The following is a 21,945-nucleotide window of genomic DNA, read 5'->3' on the forward strand; positions in this document are numbered from 1 at the left end:
TAAACTGTTTTTATCTCAACCCACGAGTTTTTCTCACTTGTGCTCTTCCAATTCTCTCCCCCATCCCACCGGGGGCATGGGGAGTGAGCGAGCGGCTGTGTGGGGCTTAGTTGCTGGCCGAGGTTAAACCACGACATACGTGCATAGAACTTCTTCGCAGTTCTACACTTAACTTTATATTTTGCAATTAACCAGGGAACTCAAGATAAATATTATGAGTTGAAGAATAGAGCAGATAGTGAAGAACAGAATTTTTTAAGAAACAGTTCTATTAAATTTAGGTGCTTCCAAAAAGAAAATAACTGCCCAATCTGAGCTTTTCTTCCTCTAAAACAGTAAAAGTATGTTGCACATGATGCATCATGACAGCTAAATTTCACTGAAATACTGCCCAAAAGCCACGTTCAGTTTTATTTTAAGCTTGTTCATTTTAGTATGAAGACACAGAGCTGACCAAACAGCACCAGACCATTTCTCTATGCCATTGTATAGATCAAATGGAGTAAGGAAGGGCAGAGACCATTCTGATTTTCCCTCAGAAGTAGCAGTAACAGAAGCTATTAGAGGCAGATTTCCCCCAATATTTGTAGGAACTAAATACTTTTGTTCCTTCCTCCTTTGTCAAATTTGTTTGATACTGGCCAAAGGGTAAGAATGATAGATATGAACACTAAACATTTACAGGAGCCTCATTTCTTTAGCAAAACATAGTTAAGAGAATAATACAGGTATGCTGAAGAACCTGAAAACAACTACTCAGAAAATAAGGCTGCCATGTAGTACCATGCAACTGAATGTTCTCAACTCCATGCATTCACTAGTGAAGACAGCATCAAGAGTTAGCACTCTTCAGTTTCAGTAACACTAAAGACCACGTGAGTTCAAAGCAAAGGGAAAAGATTATGCAAGATACAGCAGAGTTTGCGTGTTGAAATAGCAATATTAAAGAATTTAATTAAAAAGTAATAACTCAAGGTGTCAGACAAACCCACCGGAACGGCAAACATTAAGGATTGCTGCTGTCACTTTCCCAAAAAGCCTGCATTAACCATCTATGCTGATGCTACAACAATCCACTGAGGCTAGAACAAGATCAGGGAAGCATAAACTCCGGGCAGAGATTGCAGGACCAACACAGAAACATTGTAAGACTAAGAGGGAAGAAAATCTTATCAGGAAGATAAAGGGGGTAAAAAAAATAATCTCTATTAACATGCAGGAAAAGTTTAAAAATATTTTATTAACTTGAAAAATATGATTTGATTGAAACATTATAAAAGTAGTAAGCACAACTCATTAGCCTTTAGTTTAGAGGAATCAATACAAAGGACTTCAGGTTTGAGACTCAAGGTGCTGAAAACGATTCTACCAGAGTTCCACAATGAACAATTTCAAATTGCAAACTTCCATAATTTTACACAACTTAAACTTGTAGTGCATTCCCTCTGAACATGACCTCTTAATCTAACTTTCCATTAATGTTGTCTTAAAATGTAATTAAGTATTAAAAAGGCATGTGAAACAAGCTTCTGTTAAGCCTAATGGCAGTATTAATAATTTCTAAAAATAAGTAAACTACATAGAGGAAGAAAATGCTGCTTACCTGAAATGCCAACTTAATTGTTTCCAGAGTTTTGGATGGCTTACAGACAACTGACAGAGCAATGACAAATTCCCGAACGTCAATTATGCCATCTTCATTCTGTGAAGGAAAACCTCACCTCGTAATACTGCAATTTGGCTGAGAACTTTCATAGATAACTAACAGTTGCTAAAGATGCAGAATATTCAGAAAGATCATTACATATGCCACTGCAAAAAAAGTCTCACTGAAATGGAATTACGTCAGATCAAAGCTCTGCAGGCCCTTTTCAGAATCTCAGTCAGAAGTCATAATTCAAAGATTCTTGGAAGACAGTGCTGCTACTGTCACCCTTCACTTGCATATTTAAGATTTTTATGTTAAACCATCTGAATTACTACGTTGAAATTAAAACTGGAAAACCAGAGGGCAAGATAGCCTAATTTAAGCCCTGAATACATGACATCTGCTCTTTGGTCTAAGAGAGAACACTGTGGACATATCCAGCTCCTGGTCCAAACAGCACCACATCCAGACAAAGATAATAGTCATTTCCCCGTTCTGAATGATTGCCAGAAGAATGAAAAACCGGCTCATTTGCCAAGTTCCTAGGTCCTTCAGGTTTCAGGCATCCTAGGAGAACAAGTGATTTATTTACAAGTAAGTGAAATATCAGCTAACAGGCATTGCATTCAGTTGCAACAAGCAGCAGCAGAGGTTGAGCCTGAACCCCTCTTTCTTCCTCTTCATATTTTGCATCTAGAAAGAAAATCCGTTTTGTCCAACTGATGTTCCTTTTAACTTCTACCTGAATGAATGCTTTATTTAGTTGATGATAGGTGCTCTTACCTTGCTGAAAGGGAACTGCAGTAGGCAAATACTGTGGTGAAGTGCTCAAAAGCACTTAGCACTGGCCCAAATCAGACCTCAGTGAATGCAACTGGAACAGAATTAGGCTAAAACAGAGTTTACTAAAAGTAGTACAATTTTTAAACATGATGTTGTTTCTTACCTCATCAAAAAGTGCAAACATACTTTCTAATGTGTGAGAAACTGGAAATTCCAAGTATGCTGAAAATTCTTTAAGATCAACCTTCTCGTTTTTCATTTTCATGGCACTTGCAGCATATCTATTGAGATCATCTTCAAGTGTTTCTGGCTTCAGCCTAGAAAGCATATTATTTTTGCACATTTTAAAAAGAAACCCAGTTTTAACAATACAAATGTCAATATACCAAATGAAGCAATGGATGATAATCATCTAAAACATTATAAAATCTGGAATCAGAATTGCTAAGCAACTTTATTATAAAATAATGTATTCCTGTAATTTTTAGGCTCCCATTAGTTCTTGAACTGTTTTAGAAATTACTGCAAGGGCTTAGGAACCCTGGTCATAAACTTGTGTCCTTTATTCTACTGTGATTATAAACCATATGGTAAGCAGTTCAACATGAACAAGAAACACAGTCTAGAACTAGCTAATAAATACCAGGCATAGAGAACTAGGTGGGATTTAGGTCACCTGAATATGGCTGTATTGTGGGACAGTAACATAAACCAATTACGTTTCCAAATTTACTAATGTCACTGACCAGGGAAGACCTGATGCATCTTGCCTAAAAGAAATCAGGGATTACATAATAGCGATTATACTGTTAATCCTGTTTGTCAGTCCTCATTTTTCACATTCAGTCTGGAGTTGGACACCATTACGAGATGACCCAAACGAAGTTATAGCAGTTAATACAGCTACAGAAATTCCCTCAGTCCTGACTGCAAAACCAGATTTTGACTGATGAATGAACAGCCTTATATTTATGCAGATATGTACTGCATGGTGGTTGTTTTTTTTGGTTTTTGTTTGGTTTTTTGTTTGTTTGGGGTGGGTTTTTTTTTTTTTTGCTAAGTCAAGCTTCCTGTTTTTGCTTCGCGAAAAAAAGTCTTGCTATGAATGTAATAAATGGTGCTGCAGGTATGTGAGGAAAAGTAAATTCCCTCCCTAATACAACATCAACCAAATCTTGATCAGCAGGTTTACTCAGAACTCATTTAGGGTAACGTGGGCGTCCTAACTTTCCAGTCTGAAGACAAAAGAAGCCAATAAAGTCTACTACAATATTCTTCTGCAGTTGTCTGTTTTGCTGTTTGCTGCTGCAGACAAGGAAAAGCAGTTATTTACAGAACTCACAAGCTCACACCAGAATTGTTCCCAGACTGCAGCTGGGACTCCTCAGCAGCTTCCGCTCAGTGACAAGAATGAATAAAATACTTAATACCAGCATTCTCAGAAGCTTCTGAAAAACGGTAAGAGCATTTCTGATAGGAAGATTATCTGGTATGTCAGCTCCAGACCTTGATCGCTTGCTGAAATGACCCTTCCTAAAAATTACTGCTTTTAAGTAAAAACACAATTACTATGCTGTCTGCCATTACCTAGACTGACTTACCAAAAATGTACTAACTAAACAACGCCAAGCCCTGTATTTTGGAATTATAAGACCTGAACATGCAAGAATTCTTCCAGAGACCCATGGCCCCTACAGAACATTCGTATGTTCTCCATCCTGACATTAAAGCACCTATCTTAAGTTTTTGTCCTAAACAGTATAAAAAGAGCAGTGAAACACTCCTCTGCAAACATTCATTTTCCATGATCAAGTAGAAAAGTAGCAGGAACAAAGGAATCCATGGAGGATTTGAGATGCACACAGAACTCAGCTTCTCACATGCAGGATTACATATAAGAAGTGTTCACAGATAATACATCCCCACTGTAGTAGCAGAAATGGATTTTAACTGTAGGATGAGGACAGCTGGCATCCGAATCCTCCCTTGAGATAAGCCACCGCTGACACAGAATATGCAGTCTAACATCTGTCTCTAAATCAGAGAGATTTGATTTGCAATGAATTGACTCAAAATTCACCTTCTAGAGCCGAGGGAGTTGTACTGTACGAGTGAGTACTCACTCGTTTGGTGAGTACTATTCGAGGCTTGTGAGACCTCCTCTTCACCAGTCAATTAAGTCCGAAAAGCTAAAAAAGTTTGAAGGCAAAACCTTGTACGGAAAGTAGCATGGCTTACGATGAATCTTACAGACATCCTGTGGTTTGGCTTTTGTAAATGTAGAAAGGGATGTGAGTCAGTCTCAAAAAGAGTATGTGGATCAGTGAGGCAAACTTATTGCTTCAGCTTGAGTATGACTGCATTGTACTTCTGGTAATCCAAGGTGGGCTCACTTCCCTCTAGCACCTTCAGAATCAGAAAGTAATTGATGCATGGATGACCACGACCTACTATGCTGAAGTCTTTTGAAAGCAAGTGTTCCAAATCCCATAATAGGTTCTAAACCAATATGAAATGGTTTGAAGTCTCAATTCCTTTAAAATTGTTACTTTTATCCCAATGGAGGCAATAAAAGCTAGAAAGCCAACAGTGGATGTCTTTGCTCATGAAATCATGCTTGTTTGCCTAATGGCTTCCATGCAGGATCTAGGCTTTACGATACATAATATTATTTGCTGTTGTTTTGCTTCGTTTTTCAGGCCAGTGTGCGCTAAAGAGAACAAAAAGTCATTCCCGAGTCCCTGAAGATGGAAAGGACGTTTTTCAAGATTAACAGCTCTGAACATTAAATCCTTCACAGCAGACTTCACAAGGAAACCCAGATCCCTGAAGGTAGGATATTTTCAGCACAATTACCACTATTTTTAGCAAGTGAGATGTCTTACCTCCTTAAAGCTAGTTTTAGCCGCATTTGACTATTTGAAAACAAACTCCTTTCTTGCATGCTGGGAACCTGCCAAAAACTTTCTAGTGTCTCACAGAGCTGGAAGTTGCATAAGAACAGCTGGATCTTGTAGCTAGCTACTGTAAACTGCAAGCTCACAGAAACATACCCTAAGCCAGAAAAGCACAATACATTCAGTTTTATGTCTGCTGATGTACTTCTGTGCAACTTCTTGTCATAATGGAGAAAGGATACTGAACAGCTGCAAAACTGACCTTCCGAATACTCTGGCACACCCTGCCTTGATCCACAAGGCAGGGGCTATCACGGTTGGTATTTGCTATGTTAAGCCTGATCCATGATCACCTCCTGTAACGGACAATATTGCTTTTATCATGAATGCAGATAGACAACATCCTCCAGAGGTTTTTTTCTTGTTACGGATGATGTCTGAACACTCTGAAGTCATGGCACTGTTAGTTAGCTGTGAGGGGTTATTACTTTGGGGATGCAAACTCTACCCACAGTCTGGACCACCATTTCAGGCACACGAGGACAGCAGAAGTTTGCATTGTAGTCTGGATGGTAAAGGCTACTGAGCAAGAATAGACAGGCACCAGGCCTTTGAGGTAATTATCTCCTCCTTGCAGATCTTACGAGCCTATAGGGGCACTGCCTAGTAGGATCCTTGTGGCCAACTGGATGAGATAATACTGGAGAGTAGCGGTCAAAATGGAACCGCTGTTTAATTCAGGTCATTCTTACCAAAATACTGCGGCTTTTAAGAGGCAGCAGAATTGATTCAACACATGTAGGCTTACTAACATTGAGTTTCACCAGGGCCAGGGAGTGTGTAAGGAGGTAAACCCTGCAGGCTTGCTAAGGTTGTAGAACAGTCTTCCAGGGCAGACATCACTAGTACCCATCACATGGGTATGTATGTTTCAGTGAAAAGTACAAAGAACCTCAGAGTCTAGGTACTAAATAGCATACACCAGATCAAGAACCTGCCAAAACAAAGGGTCTTGTGCCACACGTATCCCAGTAATAAAATGCACATTCACCATGACACCATGTTATGTTCTTGCTGTACTTTCTATACTTATTACTTTCTGATGCACAAAGTGGAAGCCAACTACCATACTGGAAAAGAAGATGTGCCATCTTGTACAAGTATCAGTGCTACCTAGCCTTCAAAAAAAATTAGAAAAAATAGACGAAAATCTTAATTTTTAAAGAATATTTGCCAAAAAGACTTCAAATGAGTAAGAAAAATCAGGAAGTAGAAAACAGTGACTAAAACAGAAGGATGTGAGAGACATCCACCCTTGCTAGATGTTCCAAATCATACCTGGGGTTTTAAAAGTGAAAGATTTGGGAAAAAACACCCAGGAAGCAATAAAGTAAATAATGCAGTAGCAGAGTACTGAATGTTAAAAATTGAAAGGTAGGCAGAAAGCAAGAGAAAAGAGATCAGTTAAAAAAAAAAATCAAGCACAGGATGTGCAAATCAAGCACATAAGCAAACAGATGATCCTTAATCTGGCTAGAAGTTTGATGAGGCTATCAATACTTCCCCCCCCCCCCCCCCCCCCAAAAAAAAAAAAAATGCAAAAGGCCTGGACAACTAGAATTACTTGAGCAAAATTTCAGGTTACATCAAGACCTGACTTTATAAGCCTCATCTAACAGCAAGCAGAGCACAGTCGCTAAAAAATTTCAACTTTGGATTGCAATATGTGAAACATTTGGCTTTTTTCTTCTTTTTTTTTTTTTTTAAAGAGAAGAGAGATATCTCTAATTTTCAGAAAATAAAACAATTAAAACTGAGAATAATCACAACTAAAAAAATTAGAAAATCATTTGACTGAAAACTGGGAATTCTCTAAGGAGGTACTGATGGCCTAAAAGCCACGGTTCCATAAGAAAGGGGAACAACAATTACGGCTAGAAGGCCCTTCTAGTTCATGGAAAAAAGGAATGCAGGAATTAGAATGAACAGAAGTTTGAGACAATAGGAACAAATCAATTCAAATCAGAACTTAAGGATGTCTCTGCAGGCAACTACCCTAAAGCAGCTCATACAAAAGTATCTCAAAAAGATGGAGATAAGACTTAATTATACTGTATTAATACTTTCTGAAGGAGAAGATATCTGAAAAGGTGTTTAATAAGGCACAAAATCCAAACAAGCTTCAGTGTCTAGAACATGGTAATAGATCCAGTCAAAGTACAGACAGAGAATCACTTTAAACAGTGGGGTAATTAATTGTGGAATAAATCATCAAATGAAGCAGAGGATTTACAATGTAGGAAACCTACAATAAAGAGTGCATATAGCTTAGTAATCAGCTCATTGGTCAGACATAGATTATCAGGCTCAACAGAAGCATAACTGCTTGAGGACTAACGAATGCAGAATTTGAGAAGATGGAACTATGATCAATTGATCTCATTGATACAGCAGTCATTTTACCACAGAGTTCAGTATGAGGTGGCTGAGTTTCAGCCAGCTGTGACCTGGCAGCTGTATAGCTGTGTTAACAGAGCCCAAGCTCTTCATTAGATGAAGCATGAGAACTTGCTGCTGTGGCTGCATGGCTTCTGGATTGGATCTTATCCAGCCGAGCACAGACTAAGCAAATTTTACAGACAATGTTAATGAATCCTGTAGATACATAACGTGAACAGAAATAACTCTCCAGTGTAGCAAACTGAGGTATAACTTGATTTCAGAGAATCTAAACCAAAAACAAGTCTGGATTTGCCTTACTATAAAAATCTTGCATTTAAAACTGGATGTTACCTTTAAGGCATGTTACTGCTCAAAAACAAGTATTAAGACTGGATGCAAAATCCATTGGATAAAATTTACTGTTCCAGTTATTTAGGGATGTGACCAGATGATCTTAATGCCTCCCTGGCCTCAAAACCTTTGAATAAACAGCAAAATGACTGCGTCGCCATCCAACATGCATTAGAGATGAAGTCATATTACAATCTTCATCCAATTGTGCCAGAAAAATACCATCGTAATAGCCTTCTTACTGGCACATATCCAAACCAAGGCAGGATAATATTTCACCAATGTACAATTACTCAAACCAGACAGAGAACTTTTGGGTTGTGGGGAACCTCACTCACAAATGCACGTAATTGTTTTAGAGGCCAAAACAAAAACCCAGAAAAGCATAATTTGAAAGAACAGCTTTAAATTGAGCAGACAGAAGCCAGACAATTTAACAAGAGGATTAAACTGAATCCCGGGATTATCAACTGCATAATAAGAGACATGAGTGGGTTTTTGGGTTGGGTTTTTTTTGGTGTTTTTTTTTTTTTTTTCTTTTTTGTCTTAGTACTGTAAATTCAGAGCCTTTGGAACAAAGCAAGAATCTTTTTTTCCCCTTAGAAGTCTTTTCTATCCTACTGGAAGTCTTTTCAGGTGGAGGTCCTGACAATGAATTAATATATGCTTGTCATCTGAATGCATAGTGTATGCTGTCCTACATTCCTTATTCTCCAATAGATCTTTCTCTTCTTTTTTTTCATTTATGTACACAAGCTGGAAGATGAAGGAAAAATTAATCAAAGGAAATAAAATACAGAATGGAAACAGGAAACTATGCTCTATACTTTCAGGTGAGGAGAAAAAATGGAAGAGAGTGTTTGTATATTAAAGCAATTAATAGGATGAGGCTGTAAATTTAGTTTGTGGTTGTTCAATACGGTGAGAGGCGAAGCAGGAGAAAAATTGGAAAACAGCAGCAACAAGTTCTACTATTTGGTTTATGTGAATTTTTTCACTGTTTGCTTAAGCTTTTCTAAAAGGTAAAGCCAGAGGGAACTGAAGCTATTGGAAGAGAGAAGAGCCACACTGTATATACTAAGCTACAGTTTCATTAGAAAGTCCATCTAGCAGTAACCTACTCAAAAGATCAACCACTACTTTGTGCTTCTTGCGAAAGGGTGACCCCTCTGCCCTCACTATTATAATGTTAATCCAGTCACAAGACTGCTATGGCAGCACTGTTCTCCCTTCATAGATGTCACAGGAAAGGGCAATTGACTCTTAACTGTATCAAATATTAGGAATCCCACAGTATTCCTGACCCTCTTCAGGAGGTGTCTTCTAGTTTTGTTCAGGAATGAACACTTCAGACACACTCTGCTCACTTGTCAGACTGTGAAAATATGAATTTTACAACCTACTCTACTCATTAGGGTCTAGGGGTGCTGCTTGCAAATGGAGAATTGGTATTGGTTTAATTTTATATTAGTGTTTTCCTGAATGTATTATGACAACATTCCATACATATTCATAAATGCAATATTGTTATATGAAGGTAGAAGTATATGAACATAGATATATAATGAAGATGCACCTTACATATAAATATTGTATATGCTCACCCAAGGCTTCTCACAAGCTTTGCAAATTCTAAAAGACACGTGTCTGAAGGCAGACGAAGTTGTCCTTCAGCCAAAGCCAGCTGACAGTCTTCAAATGTATAGTCCGTCACTGAAACTCCCAACGCCCTTGAATAAACCAAAGAAACACAGTAAGCAAGATAATCTAAGAAAAATTAGCAGAATCACTTTCTTTTATAGCAAGAAATCCTGTAACAATTATGCTCTCTATTCTGAAGAACTATAAAGAAGAGCCCATAAAAGAAGGTTCCCATACAAAGAATGAAATATGGTACTCCACCCATTGCAGAACATCTATTTTGACTTTACAAGTATATGAAAATATAAAAGAACACAAGGGGAAAAATTAGGCAGTGCATAGACTTTCAAATTCCTTAATATTTTCATAGAAGTGAATAACAAGGGTTTCAAAATTATTAAACTAGAACAAAATTACATATTTATTAATAATTATGTTAAATATTTATATTATTATTACACTAACATATTAATAAATCAATAATCACCTGAGTTGAACAACTATTACCTTCAGGTAATATAAAAATTATACAACAGGCAATGTTTCTCTATAAAGAATGGCTAGAACATAAGTATAAAAGCAAGCAGAGTTAAAACTCCAAGCAAACACAAGTTATTTTTAAGTGTATGAGATAAGAAAGGTAGAAGAAAAAATACTCCCAAGTTTTTATATGCCAAATAATTAAGTACTCATTTTTGCTTTACTTCTAACTTGATGCTCTGTAGTAATAGCAGCACCAAAAGATAACTTCAAGGAAATCCTGATATTGTAGTTGCACTGCATTTGCTGTGCCAAAGTTGAAAGAAAGACACTTCGGTTTGGAAGAGGCCTTTAAGAATTCAGTGGACAAACGAGACAAAATTTAGAAAGCGAACACTGCTCCATATGAGTTAGTCATCTGCCATGTTTTCCATTATACTTGATTTTACTTATATTAGTACAGAACGTTATCTCCTTTGCGCAGCCTTTTCTAGTTTGATGAAGTCTTCACAAAATTTTTTTCTTGACTTACCTTCATTCTTTTCATCTATAGGTTTTTCTACCTCACTATTAATGACCTTTTTCGTCCGTGAAGTTAATATACAGTAATAGCAAGATTGATACAAAACCCTGAGGCATGCCACAGTCATTCAGTCTTTGATGAAAACTCTGCATTCAATTCTATGCTTTATTATAGACAGTTTGATCTGTAACGGCAATTACCTCTCATGCAATAACCGCTTAATTTCTGTTAAGTAGCCTCTTCCCCAGAATCTCGTTACAAGGCCTTTGAATGCCAATATAAGTAACATAAGCCAGTTCTCTTTTATCCACCAATTAATTGTCAAACTTCAGGAATTCTAATACCTTAGTAAGACATGCACTTAACATTAAAGCTACTGATCAGGGTTTCTCTCTTCGGCTGAGAAAGTCAAATATTCAGGAATACCACCTCACTAATAGATATTTGAGCTCAAAAGTACCAAATATGTTAAAAAAATAGGTATTATTTATAAGTTACTTATGAATAAAACAAGGACATACAGGGTAGTGATTTTGGATGAACAGCCTCCCCCTTGCAAGAAGAAACAACAAACAGGAAGGAACAAAAGGAAAAAGCCAATGAAACCAAAAAAGATACAGGTACATAGAAAAGGCATCTTAAAATCCTGCAGACTGTTGAAGGCTAGGATCATCCATATGAGGCAATCTAAACAATTAAATTCAGTTCCTTCAAATATTTCACTTCTTGATCTGTTCCTGTTTCATCACTCTGCTCCTCCTGTGATGTGTGTCCTAGTAGCATTTGCAAATCAGTAAACCACCTTAATGGAATGGACAAGAGGTTCTTGTGATATGATATTTCCTTCCATAGACTTATGGTTAACATAGTAATGAATGCTGTGTAAAATCCAGATGAAGAACTCCCCCATGCTGTGGGGATTTAAATCCATTTCCAAGTTCTACCTGACTTAGAGATCAGGTATTGCAGGTCTTGCCAATACTTATATGGTATTCAATATAGCGTTGTATTATACAACATGAAATCATTGGTATTATACAATACAAAATAAATTTTCCTTGGAAAAAGAAAAAAGGGGTGGATGAAAGAAGGAGAGTCTATCCTGCCAGCTTAGATTACTTCCTATCCCCTTCTTTTGTACTGTGTGCACACTATATCATCCTTATAAACTTCCCTGTCAACTGTTAGTGAAACAGCCGAACTCCTAGGGCAGCAAGGACACAGTATAAGCAGTACTACCCAGAGCGGCTTACATAAAAGAACGTGGTAATAACTAAAGATCTTGTCCAGCCAGGCAAATTACACCGGATTTCATCAGCTCTTAAGGCAACAGTAGGTATAGCACACAGCAGAAATACAGGAACTTACGGGTGATCAGCTGAAGCACAGGGCAACTACACAGAAAAGGGGAAGCTGGTTAAAAATAAGTTAAAAGAAGAAACTGAAAGGCTGAAGCGTTCATTTGTCGTACAAAATGACATACCATATTAGGGAATCAGAAGTGACAAGACACTTATCAAAAAAGATTCTGAAAGGACAAAAACAAATCCAGTATGACTCAGCAACTGATTAAAGGTGGCAATTAGAATGAAAATAATTTAAAAAAGAAAATGTTCTCTGAAGGAAAACAGAGAAGACAGACAAGTTAAAACATAACCATAAGGTGGCATGTCAAAGCAAGAAACAATAACTTGGTAAAACTAAAAGCTAGAAGCTTTTCAAACACATCAAAAGAAAGATGACTAAGAAAGATCAGGCCACTCAACCTGGGGGGAGGGTAGAAGCCTGACTGACTGCCATCCCAGAACCAATGCCACATTTAAAGAACTTCTCCTAAATAACGATCCCCAAACATGTTGAAGGAGCCTAGCCAAAGAGGAATAATAATAATAAAAAAACCCACCAAACAAAACCAACAACAAAACAACTAAAACCAAACTTATGATACAGAACAAATTCCAAATAAAAGCAGGGATCATCTCAGACTCAGGCAAACCATAAGGGGAAAATACAACCTGCATCTTTTTATAGCTGTGTGCACCCCTTACAGAAGGAGCAGTATTTGAGCCAGACTTACAGTGCTATCAGTACAGGAAAATTCCCACTACAATTAATGCCTGCACATATGCCCAGCGTCAACACATACACAAAACAGGATTGAGAAGGATAAAAGCATCTTCTCTTGCTCACCTGTTGGCAGTTCTCCAGCCTTTGGACTTCCAAAAAAAGCAAAATGACTGAAACAGTGTATTTATATATACATCCACACTTTCAGAATTACAAAGATCAGAAGTAAAGAAGGGGAAGAAACAACTTTTGCTCACAGTAAAGTTCAGTCATAAGATCAACCAAGGCCAGACAAATTAGAGTTCAAGCGGCTCTTGAGTTCAGAAGATAAGTTACAAGCTGTATAGGGCTAGCAGTTTAACACAAAAGGACCTTGATTTCAGCTCAGAATGTTGAAGAAACTGAAGCTGGGGAACATAAAATTCATTATTTGTGCTAAGACTTGTGAATTTTTCAATTTCTTAGAATAAAGACTGGCATACTAGAGTTCACTGTAAAGCCTGGGTGCAACTGCAACTCACAGGATTTTCTGCAGAACCAGTTACCAAACTATTCCAGCTTATCTCCAGGGCAATCTTTCTCTACTTCAATTCAACTGCTAGGAAAAACAAAGATCATTTCAATTTGAGATGCAAATTACAAGTGCAACCCAATGTTTTTAATAAACTAGGAATATAACAGCTTTTCCCATATCTTAACTTGGAAGCATTTTTTTTTCTTCCTCTTTTCTTCATACTACCTCTGCTTTCACAGTCAGTTAACCGGAGCCTGGCCTTTTTTAAAGTTCAGCAATTTTATACGGCCAGATGTGCATGTCTGGCTTGACATACCTTGAGACTTTTTCCCTCCCTACCTTCCCTGAAATGCTGCCTATTTACCTTTCATGATATCATACTACATGAAATACCAAAGTCAGTAAGTAACCTCAAGAAAATAAAAACAAACCAAAACCAAACCAAAGCCCAAAAGCCTTCCTGCCAACCCAATCTGTTACACACAACAGTTGTACTTGTTACATCCTGACTTCTCACACCAAACAGCTCCCTATGTCTAACACTTGTGCAGTCATAATATAAAAATAAATTATCAACTTTCTCATTTTCTGCATACCAATCCACCACGCATGCAAAATTCCGAACGTAAAACAGAATGTGACTGCTGTAATATTATCCAAAGTGAGAGAAAATAGTACAGGCAATATTGTGACATTCTGAATCTACACTTCAACAAAAACATTTTCAAAATGTTTTACATTGTTAATAAGCAGAACTGTGAACTAATCTAGAAAATATTCCACAGGCTGCTCAAAAAAACCCCTTTAAATCAGCTATAATCTTTATAGGGTGCTGAAAACATTAAAAGGATATCAAATTTGGTATTTTACTTCACTATCAGATGTTTAGGAAAAAGACATACAAAACATGGTGGACAAATAACCCCAGCTTCTAGTAGTCATCTGTATAGGTACTTCCTGAACCAGAGACTATTTGTACCACTGTGTTTTAGAATCACTGATGGATCAAATTTTTTACAGTATATCTCAGCTCTGATGAATTCATTTTATGCATCTCGTAGTAAATGCCACAATTTTGTGCATGTTTTAAAGAGTATTTCCATTTACTTTCAGCTGATGTACTGTTGAGTGCCTTCCATTTCTTCTGCTATGGAAAGTAACAGACTTTCCTTACTATGCATTTCCAGAACACTCATGATTTTACTGACCTTCAAAGCAACCCTCCACTTTTTTTTTTTCTTTCTTTCTTTCCCAAGCTGAAGAGCTTTCACCTTTTTAGTTTTGGAAGGCCCGGGTAGGTAGCACCTTTTCTCTCCCTGGACTACTACTACTTTGTGACATTCTCCAAGCAAATAAAGGTCCAGTCATAAGAATCTGGAGTTCACATCAAGAATATAATATTTCAAGATGGTTTAATTTTTAGACAGAAAAAGAAGCTGCTAACAGCTGCATTTATCCCTTGTATTAAGAAAATGGGTCCTGCAATTGTTGGTCTTGTAGGCCTGTACATCACCAATCTTCAAGGGGTGAAAAATGAAGCAGGCTCTCTTTGTGTTGTCAGCATTCAAAAATCTAGTTTAAACGAGACTGTTGCAAAATATTACTTAACTTTAAAAAAATTTTCTTTCCCGCTGAAGAGCTTTCACCTTTTTAGTTTTGGAAGGCCGGGGTAGGTAGCACCTTTTCTCTCCCTGGACTACTACTACTTTGTGACATTCTCCAAGCAAATAAAGGTCCAGTCATAAGAATCTGGAGTTCACATCAAGAATATAATATTTCAAGATGGTTTAATTTTTAGACAGAAAAAGAAGCTGCTAACAGCTGCATTTATCCCTTGTATTAAGAAAATGGGTCCTGCAATTGTTGGTCTTGTAGGCCTGTACATCACCAATCTTCAAGGGGTGAAAAATGAAGCAGGCTCTCTTTGTGTTGTCAGCATTCAAAAATCTAGTTTAAACGAGACTGTTGCAAAATATTACTTAACTTTAAAAAAATGTGTTTCTTCCTTGAGAAAATAAACTTAGCAAGAAGCTGCATAGAGTTAACTCTGTTCAGTAACTACATTTGCCTAATTGCCACACTTACAGCAGGCCCAGAAATAAAGAGTGCACAATGTAGTTCTCATCTCCATTTTTGTATATGGCCTGAAACCTAAACAAATGGATGCTTGTTAATGCCAGCACTTCAGTAATTCCACTTATACTGATCCTCATGCCTTTGATGGTATAAAAATGACAAAAAAAGTCTTGAATTTCAAAGTTGAGTGCTGAGCATCCAACCAGTGCTTCTGCAGAATCACATATAAAACTTCAGACAACATAGGCCCAGAGCACAGCCGTTTTTCCAAAGTTAGATTTAATTGACCACTGAAATACAACAAATAGCCATGAGATAGACCAGTAAGCTACTGTAAACCCACATCCTCAAGGCTATTCTTCAGCAACTAGCATTACCGTATCATGTACAGTGGCAGAGATCACATTCTGATACTGTCAAAGCCTGCAAGAAAAAAAAAAATCTGATTTTGACTATGCAGAAAATGACAAAGGGCGAAATGGACACAGAAGACTATCTGTAATATCTTTTGTCTTCACCAGCATGCTGGAAAAAAAGGATTCATTTCTCAAAAGCAAAAGTGTAATCCTCATATGTCAAGCTGATAAGAGTTACTGCTTTAACAGTATGACATGGTCCAACAAGGGGAAAGTGATCCCGGCAAGGACTTGACAGAGGAAACATAAGGAAGACAGATGTTTTCAAGTTCCATGTCTAACACTCTGCACTTTAACTGATTTAAGCATCTACTGTAAATATAAAACCATGTCTTTAAATGTTTGTGTAAGTGGAGAAGAACAAAGTTATTGGAAAAATGCAAACCAGACTATGACATTTTGGTATTTCTACAGGAAGTCTGCCCTTCTGGGCTCCCACAAAAGAAACTTCAAAACTCCTGGCTAGTGTCATGTATGTAGTTATAATGCTGAGTTCTAACACCAGAAAGATCAGAAAAATGAAATGCTCAAATCAGTAATGCTGACAGAACTTCAGTTCTGAAGTGCTTACAGTTTTGAAAAACAAAGGGGCAAAGGTGTCCAGTTTCCATCAGGTTTCAGCCTAAACATCTGCCATATGCATAAAAAAAATTAAGAAAGTTGCAATATTTTAACTTGCATTTTTTTCCAAGTTGTACCATCTAAACCATATTCTTCCCTATTTTGAAGTGCTAAGTACATGCAACTAACTAGGTGAGCTGCTGACATACTCCTTTTAAATACATTTGAGCCCTAATTGATAGTAAGGTAACAAACTAACAAATTTTGTTTTGCAAAGTGGGAGTGGAAGAGTTACCTACTTTCTCTTTAAAGCAGTATTTCTATACTCTAAACAGTACTTTGATTACTTTACAACTATCAGATGTCTTCCAGAGTAAAAGTGCTAATGAAAATTAGGTGTTCAAGAATCTATTCAACAGGCAAAAGGCTACAATCCCACAAAGAAAAGAGACAACTAGTAATTTTTTCAGAGAAAATAAATCCCAAACAAAAAAAAAACCCACAAAACAAACGAACTTTAAAATGGGTATCAGTAAATTAGAAACTACGATGCAGAAAAACCAATATGGAAAGGTAAAAACAGAGGAAAACTTATTACCAGCTGAGGATAGTAAAATTGCCAAGAGGCAAAAACAGCTGTCATATGCCATAGATACTTTACATGAGGCAACAATTAAGATGACATATCTTATGAATAAAATGAAGTACTTTCCAATGCTTTAACAATGGTAGAGAAGTTTCCTTTATTACTGTGAAATTTTTAGAAATAAATACTTGTGATGGCAAGGTCAGATGATTTGCTCCTAATAATTCTAGAAGAGCTGGGATTGAAGCCTCAAGTGTACACACTGACTATTTTACAACACTACCGTAGTTCCAGCAAATCATGAGTTAATACTTTGAAGATATAAAAAAGAATTTTAAAAATGTAACAACATAGGCCAGAAAGCTTGACACTCAACTAGAAAATATATAGAAGAAAGAGTAAGTGCTGAAATTAATAAATTAACAAATCAAAATAATCCACATTGACTACCATCAACCTAAGGTGATAACAGCTCACACACATAAAGACCAAAATGACAATTTTGCAATTATAAGTAATATTTACAAAAATGAGCTAATACAATATGTATCTACATGGCATGACTTACTAGTATGGTGGTATCAGAACTGTATTAGAGCATTAAGGAACACACAAAGTGAATTAGAACTCAAGATATCACCAAATCTTATTTATTTATTTTAAGGAGAGAACCTGCACAGACTGTTGCCATATTTAAAAGCACTCAACATTTTCAGTGATTTGAAAGTGACTCTAAGCACACTTCCTGACAGCATGTTGTGGATGAGATGGGTATTGACTAAACAGAGTAGCAGTCAGAACAAGGCCAGAAAGACTGGCTCACTCAAGACTCACTCAAACAAAATAGGTTGTATGAGAAAATCAAATGCAAAGCATATTGATAGGGAATAAGTAGGGGTCCATGCTTTAAAACAGTAGATTAATTTAATCTGCACATACCTTTTGTGCACAATAAGAAAATGATCCAAAGGAAGACAAGCATGGAGTCACTATTCAGCAGCAGTGGCTATCCTGCCTGAGTAATTCCAGTTCTGATTACAGAGATAATCCCCAAAACAGAAGAAACAGTGAGCTGAGTGGCTGTAACAAGACTGCACGTGATTCTAGTTTTTGGCCCAATGCTACTGAATAAATATCTGTCAATGAGAAAAAAAAGTTTGAAGATCACAGACATTAAAATACTGGTAATTGCATAGGTGAGATTAAGAAGCCCTTTTAGAAAGAAACTTTGGATTTTTACAGATGCTGTAAAGCGATCAAGCGCTAAGGCTTGGATCTTGCTCATCCTCCTGATGAGAAGGACTGCAACGAAAGATATCACTACAAGTTAGCGTTGCAGGAAGCAAGTAGCCACAGGCTCAACTGAAAGGTCTGTAGAAGTTGTGAGCCTTAAATTAATTTTCTACCACAACAGAGTGTCCTTTAAAAAATGGAAATGTATCACCTGGATTCTTGTGGAATTTGGTGACAGATCAGTGCACAAATAATGAAACACCATCAATCAAGAAGAGATCAGCTCATATTACATTTGAATTAAGTAAAACATAAACTATGTTTAGTTTAGAAGAAAAGTCTGTGAAATGAGGTCCTGAAAAGCAGCAGGAAGGGTGCTTGCAGAATAGTAATCCGGACTGAGTAACTTCTGGTCACAACGTTCACGTCAATGAGATAATCATCCCCAATATGGTCCAGGAAAAGCAAACCAGTATGTTCATACTCAAATGGATGGTATATGGCAGCAGCAAAGATGAATGATGCAAGTGGTGGGTTAACACTTGAATGCATCTTCAAAAGTATACAATACTTGTCATCTCAGATGAGAAGGAATACAATAAAGACATGTAGAGCACTACAGCAGTTAAAAAATGGCATTTCCTTTGTTATTGGTATGGCTGCCTGAGGGAACGTGAAGCACAGGAGAACAGTTATGCTTGAAGTCCCTGGCCTGAAACAGAGAGCCAAAAGGCCAGGCTCACTTTGGGTTTCACTATTTGGGCAGGTAAATCCATCTGTCTTGCAAGAAATTATGTCCTAAGGAAGCAAACCTCTGTGAATGACAGCATCTCCTTTATCAAATATTCAATTTATATATAAGTGAACAGGAACTATCTAGAGACTCCCATCACTCGCATCTGTGGCTGCCCACAGAAAATCTAAATAAATAAGGCTAAACCAAAAATTCTTTATAGAGTCAACAAGTAGAAGCAGCATAAGAATCAGACATCCTGTCAAGTGCTTTGTTCAACACTTAACAGAAGCTGTTCACGAGACAAGATTATGATGAAGGCAAACAGATTTCAGGAGTGGAAATAGTATCTATTGTTGCACTCAGCAAGTTCTATCAATTCCCCTTGAAATTAGGGGCAAGACACAAGGTTTTTTGCCGCAATACTGGTTCTAGACTCACAAATGCATTACTATCTGGGACTGCCACCTCTGCTGGCAGTCCCACTACTGCAAAATATCCAGTAGTATTAGACTCTTCTTCCAGAAAAATATGATGGGGAAGAAGGGGAAAGCAGACATCTAAACAGATCCTGAAGTGACCTCTTGACATCAAAACAGTACACTGTCACTGATTCAATCTTCAAGAAAAGGAGACAAATCTAGTAATACTGTCCTTTATTCACGAATGCAGGGTACAATGCTAGCACCAAACAGCGTCTGAGGTGCTACAGTTGCAACTGCTACAGCTCCAGAACAGACTGACTACATCTGAGCTGGCATCTCCTACACCAAAAGCCACATGAATGAACTGGGAGAGTCTGGAGAACTGCCACTAGAAGTAAGCATCTCGAAGTGGCCAGAAGTAAATAAATTTTGGTTATGTTGATGTTATTTTAACTGGTCTACAGTAATCCACAGTATCCAGGAGTCAGCATTCTTGTTTAGTCCCATCTGCATTTTAACTTCAGAACTTTGATATCCACATTTATTTTCCTTTCACATCAACACAGCATCTGCAGCCCCTTCTTCATCTCAAAGCAAGCCGTATTTGCTATCCCCCATTCTGACAGTCTTCCCTTTAGACCGGCATCCCACTTCTGTTACCCCAAATGCCTAATTCTTCAGAGGTGGGAGGGAGAAACAAAAGGAAGAGGAAAATCATCTCTCTCCTCCTACGCACACATAGAAGGGAAGGCTTTCAATATGCAGGTTGTTGTAAACCTCTGTAGTCTTTAAAAATTTCCCCTTATACCACACAATCCCTGTCATCTGACTGGAGTAGAGTTCAGAACGAAGGTTTCATAACACAGCCTTCTACCCAAAGTCTGAGGACAACACTTTCATGTAGTGCCAGCTGACTGTCTTAAATTAACTACAAAACTCTTTGAGGCCACCGCAACTCTAAGACAGGTTGATTCACACAGATCCTTTTGTTTTTTCTTTTGAGAAATGTCTTTTCATACAACGGATCGAGTATTGATCTATTGTTATATTATAGGCCTAACATCCTTAAGGAAACTCACAGAGCTGGGTTCTGCTTATAAACCAGAGAAGGATTACCAGTTTCTGTCTACAAACTGGCCTTTGGTTGAAACTGATAACTTAGGAACGGAAGAGAAGTTACACAAAGGAAATTAAGATTTCACAGGTTCTTTCAAAATTTAGAGTAGAAAGATTCATAAATCCTTCAAGAATTATTAATGACCATAGACCTGAGGATTCTCTGTAAATACTGAAAAGAACATCTACTGACTAATGGAAGATTTACTGAAAGGACAAAAAAATGAATGAACGAGAGGTTAATTAAAAATACAACAAAATAGAATGAAGGTCTGCGTATTTGATGTTAGCTTTATTATACACTATAGACAAGCATTGTTAAAGTGTCCTCACATTAACATTCAACTTCAGTTAGTTCTTTGCATTATATCAGTGCTCTATTTCCAACACAAGCAGCTTTCCTGTGCTTTACTGTTTGAAATAACCACAGGCTAACAATGAATACATGAAACTATTATTAACCTCATTAAAAAAGTCATAGCTTAAAAATGCAACTTCAATAGCACAAAATTCAGTTACATTAACTTTCATACAATTCAACTATACCTTTCTCCCCAGAGGACTAAATAGCCACAGCAGCAAGCAGAACCGGCTTGTTACATGAAGACATGTTAAAAAAGTAAGCAACTCCTACAGTTCCTGCTGTATTTGTGGCTCCCTGGCCTTCTCATAGAGGAAGGCAACTCCTATATAAAACGTTTTGTATACGCTACTGCAGACTACAAGCTTCTTTGCAAGCAGGCAACTACACTGACTTGATTTCATGACATTTTCTTGATCCTAAAATTAAAACCATGTATCTATTTTTATTCCATATTACAACATACTTACTCTGCCATTACACGTCTGACGTTATTGGCATATAACACTGGATTTTTTCTTTCTTCTTCTGAAGGAATATACACGGGTAGAAACTGCATACAGAGAACTGAATTATACCAAGAATATTTAACATTTTAAACAATCTCTATTATAGCACTATAGCGAAAGATGTATGAAGTTTGTTGCTACTTACAAAATTATATTAACAAAAGGACTACTGAAGAAGTAAAAATTGAACTCTTAAATGCTTAAGGACACACTTCTAGAAATTCATATAACAGTGACCCTGCTCATTTCTTACCTCATGGAGTAGAGAGTTTTATCTTCCTTTCATAAGTGGGACCAGGAATTTTTAAATCATTTAAAAGTATTAGCATTTCCTTGCAAACTTTTCTCATACATCCTATATTGTTCAGCACTTTGCAGATAACCAAGAAATGCACCTGCTACATCAACATTGTTCTATAGCTTAAATATTAAGAATTCAAATTCTCAGGACATCAGGTATTTACACATTTTGAAATCATGTATGACTGCTTAATGTACACATCAGAAGTGTTTTTATCTTCTGTTGGAGGTTTTGAAAAAAATTCTCCTTCAAATTGGACACTGGATATTAATACTCAATTGA

At 37.2% G+C, this 21,945-nt stretch overlaps 1 protein-coding gene across 1 annotated transcript in view; it reads right to left on the reverse strand.

Annotated features, from left to right (window-relative positions):
- LPCAT1 (lysophosphatidylcholine acyltransferase 1) overlaps positions 1-21,945 on the reverse strand; it is a 57,570-nt gene that overhangs the window by 9,016 nt on the left and 26,609 nt on the right. Inside the window, exons 8-11 of the mRNA XM_009280206.1 lie at positions 21,324-21,406; positions 9,726-9,851; positions 2,595-2,748; positions 1,604-1,702 (exon numbers count right to left, since the gene is read on the reverse strand). Of these exons, the coding sequence (XP_009278481.1) occupies positions 1,604-1,702; positions 2,595-2,748; positions 9,726-9,851; positions 21,324-21,406 (462 nt within the window). The remainder of the gene's footprint in view (positions 1-1,603; positions 1,703-2,594; positions 2,749-9,725; positions 9,852-21,323; positions 21,407-21,945) is intronic.

Source organism: Aptenodytes forsteri, unplaced genomic scaffold (assembly GCF_000699145.1).
Source record: "Aptenodytes forsteri isolate BGI_AS27 unplaced genomic scaffold, ASM69914v1 Scaffold114, whole genome shotgun sequence".
Lineage (NCBI taxonomy): Eukaryota > Metazoa > Chordata > Aves > Sphenisciformes > Spheniscidae > Aptenodytes > Aptenodytes forsteri.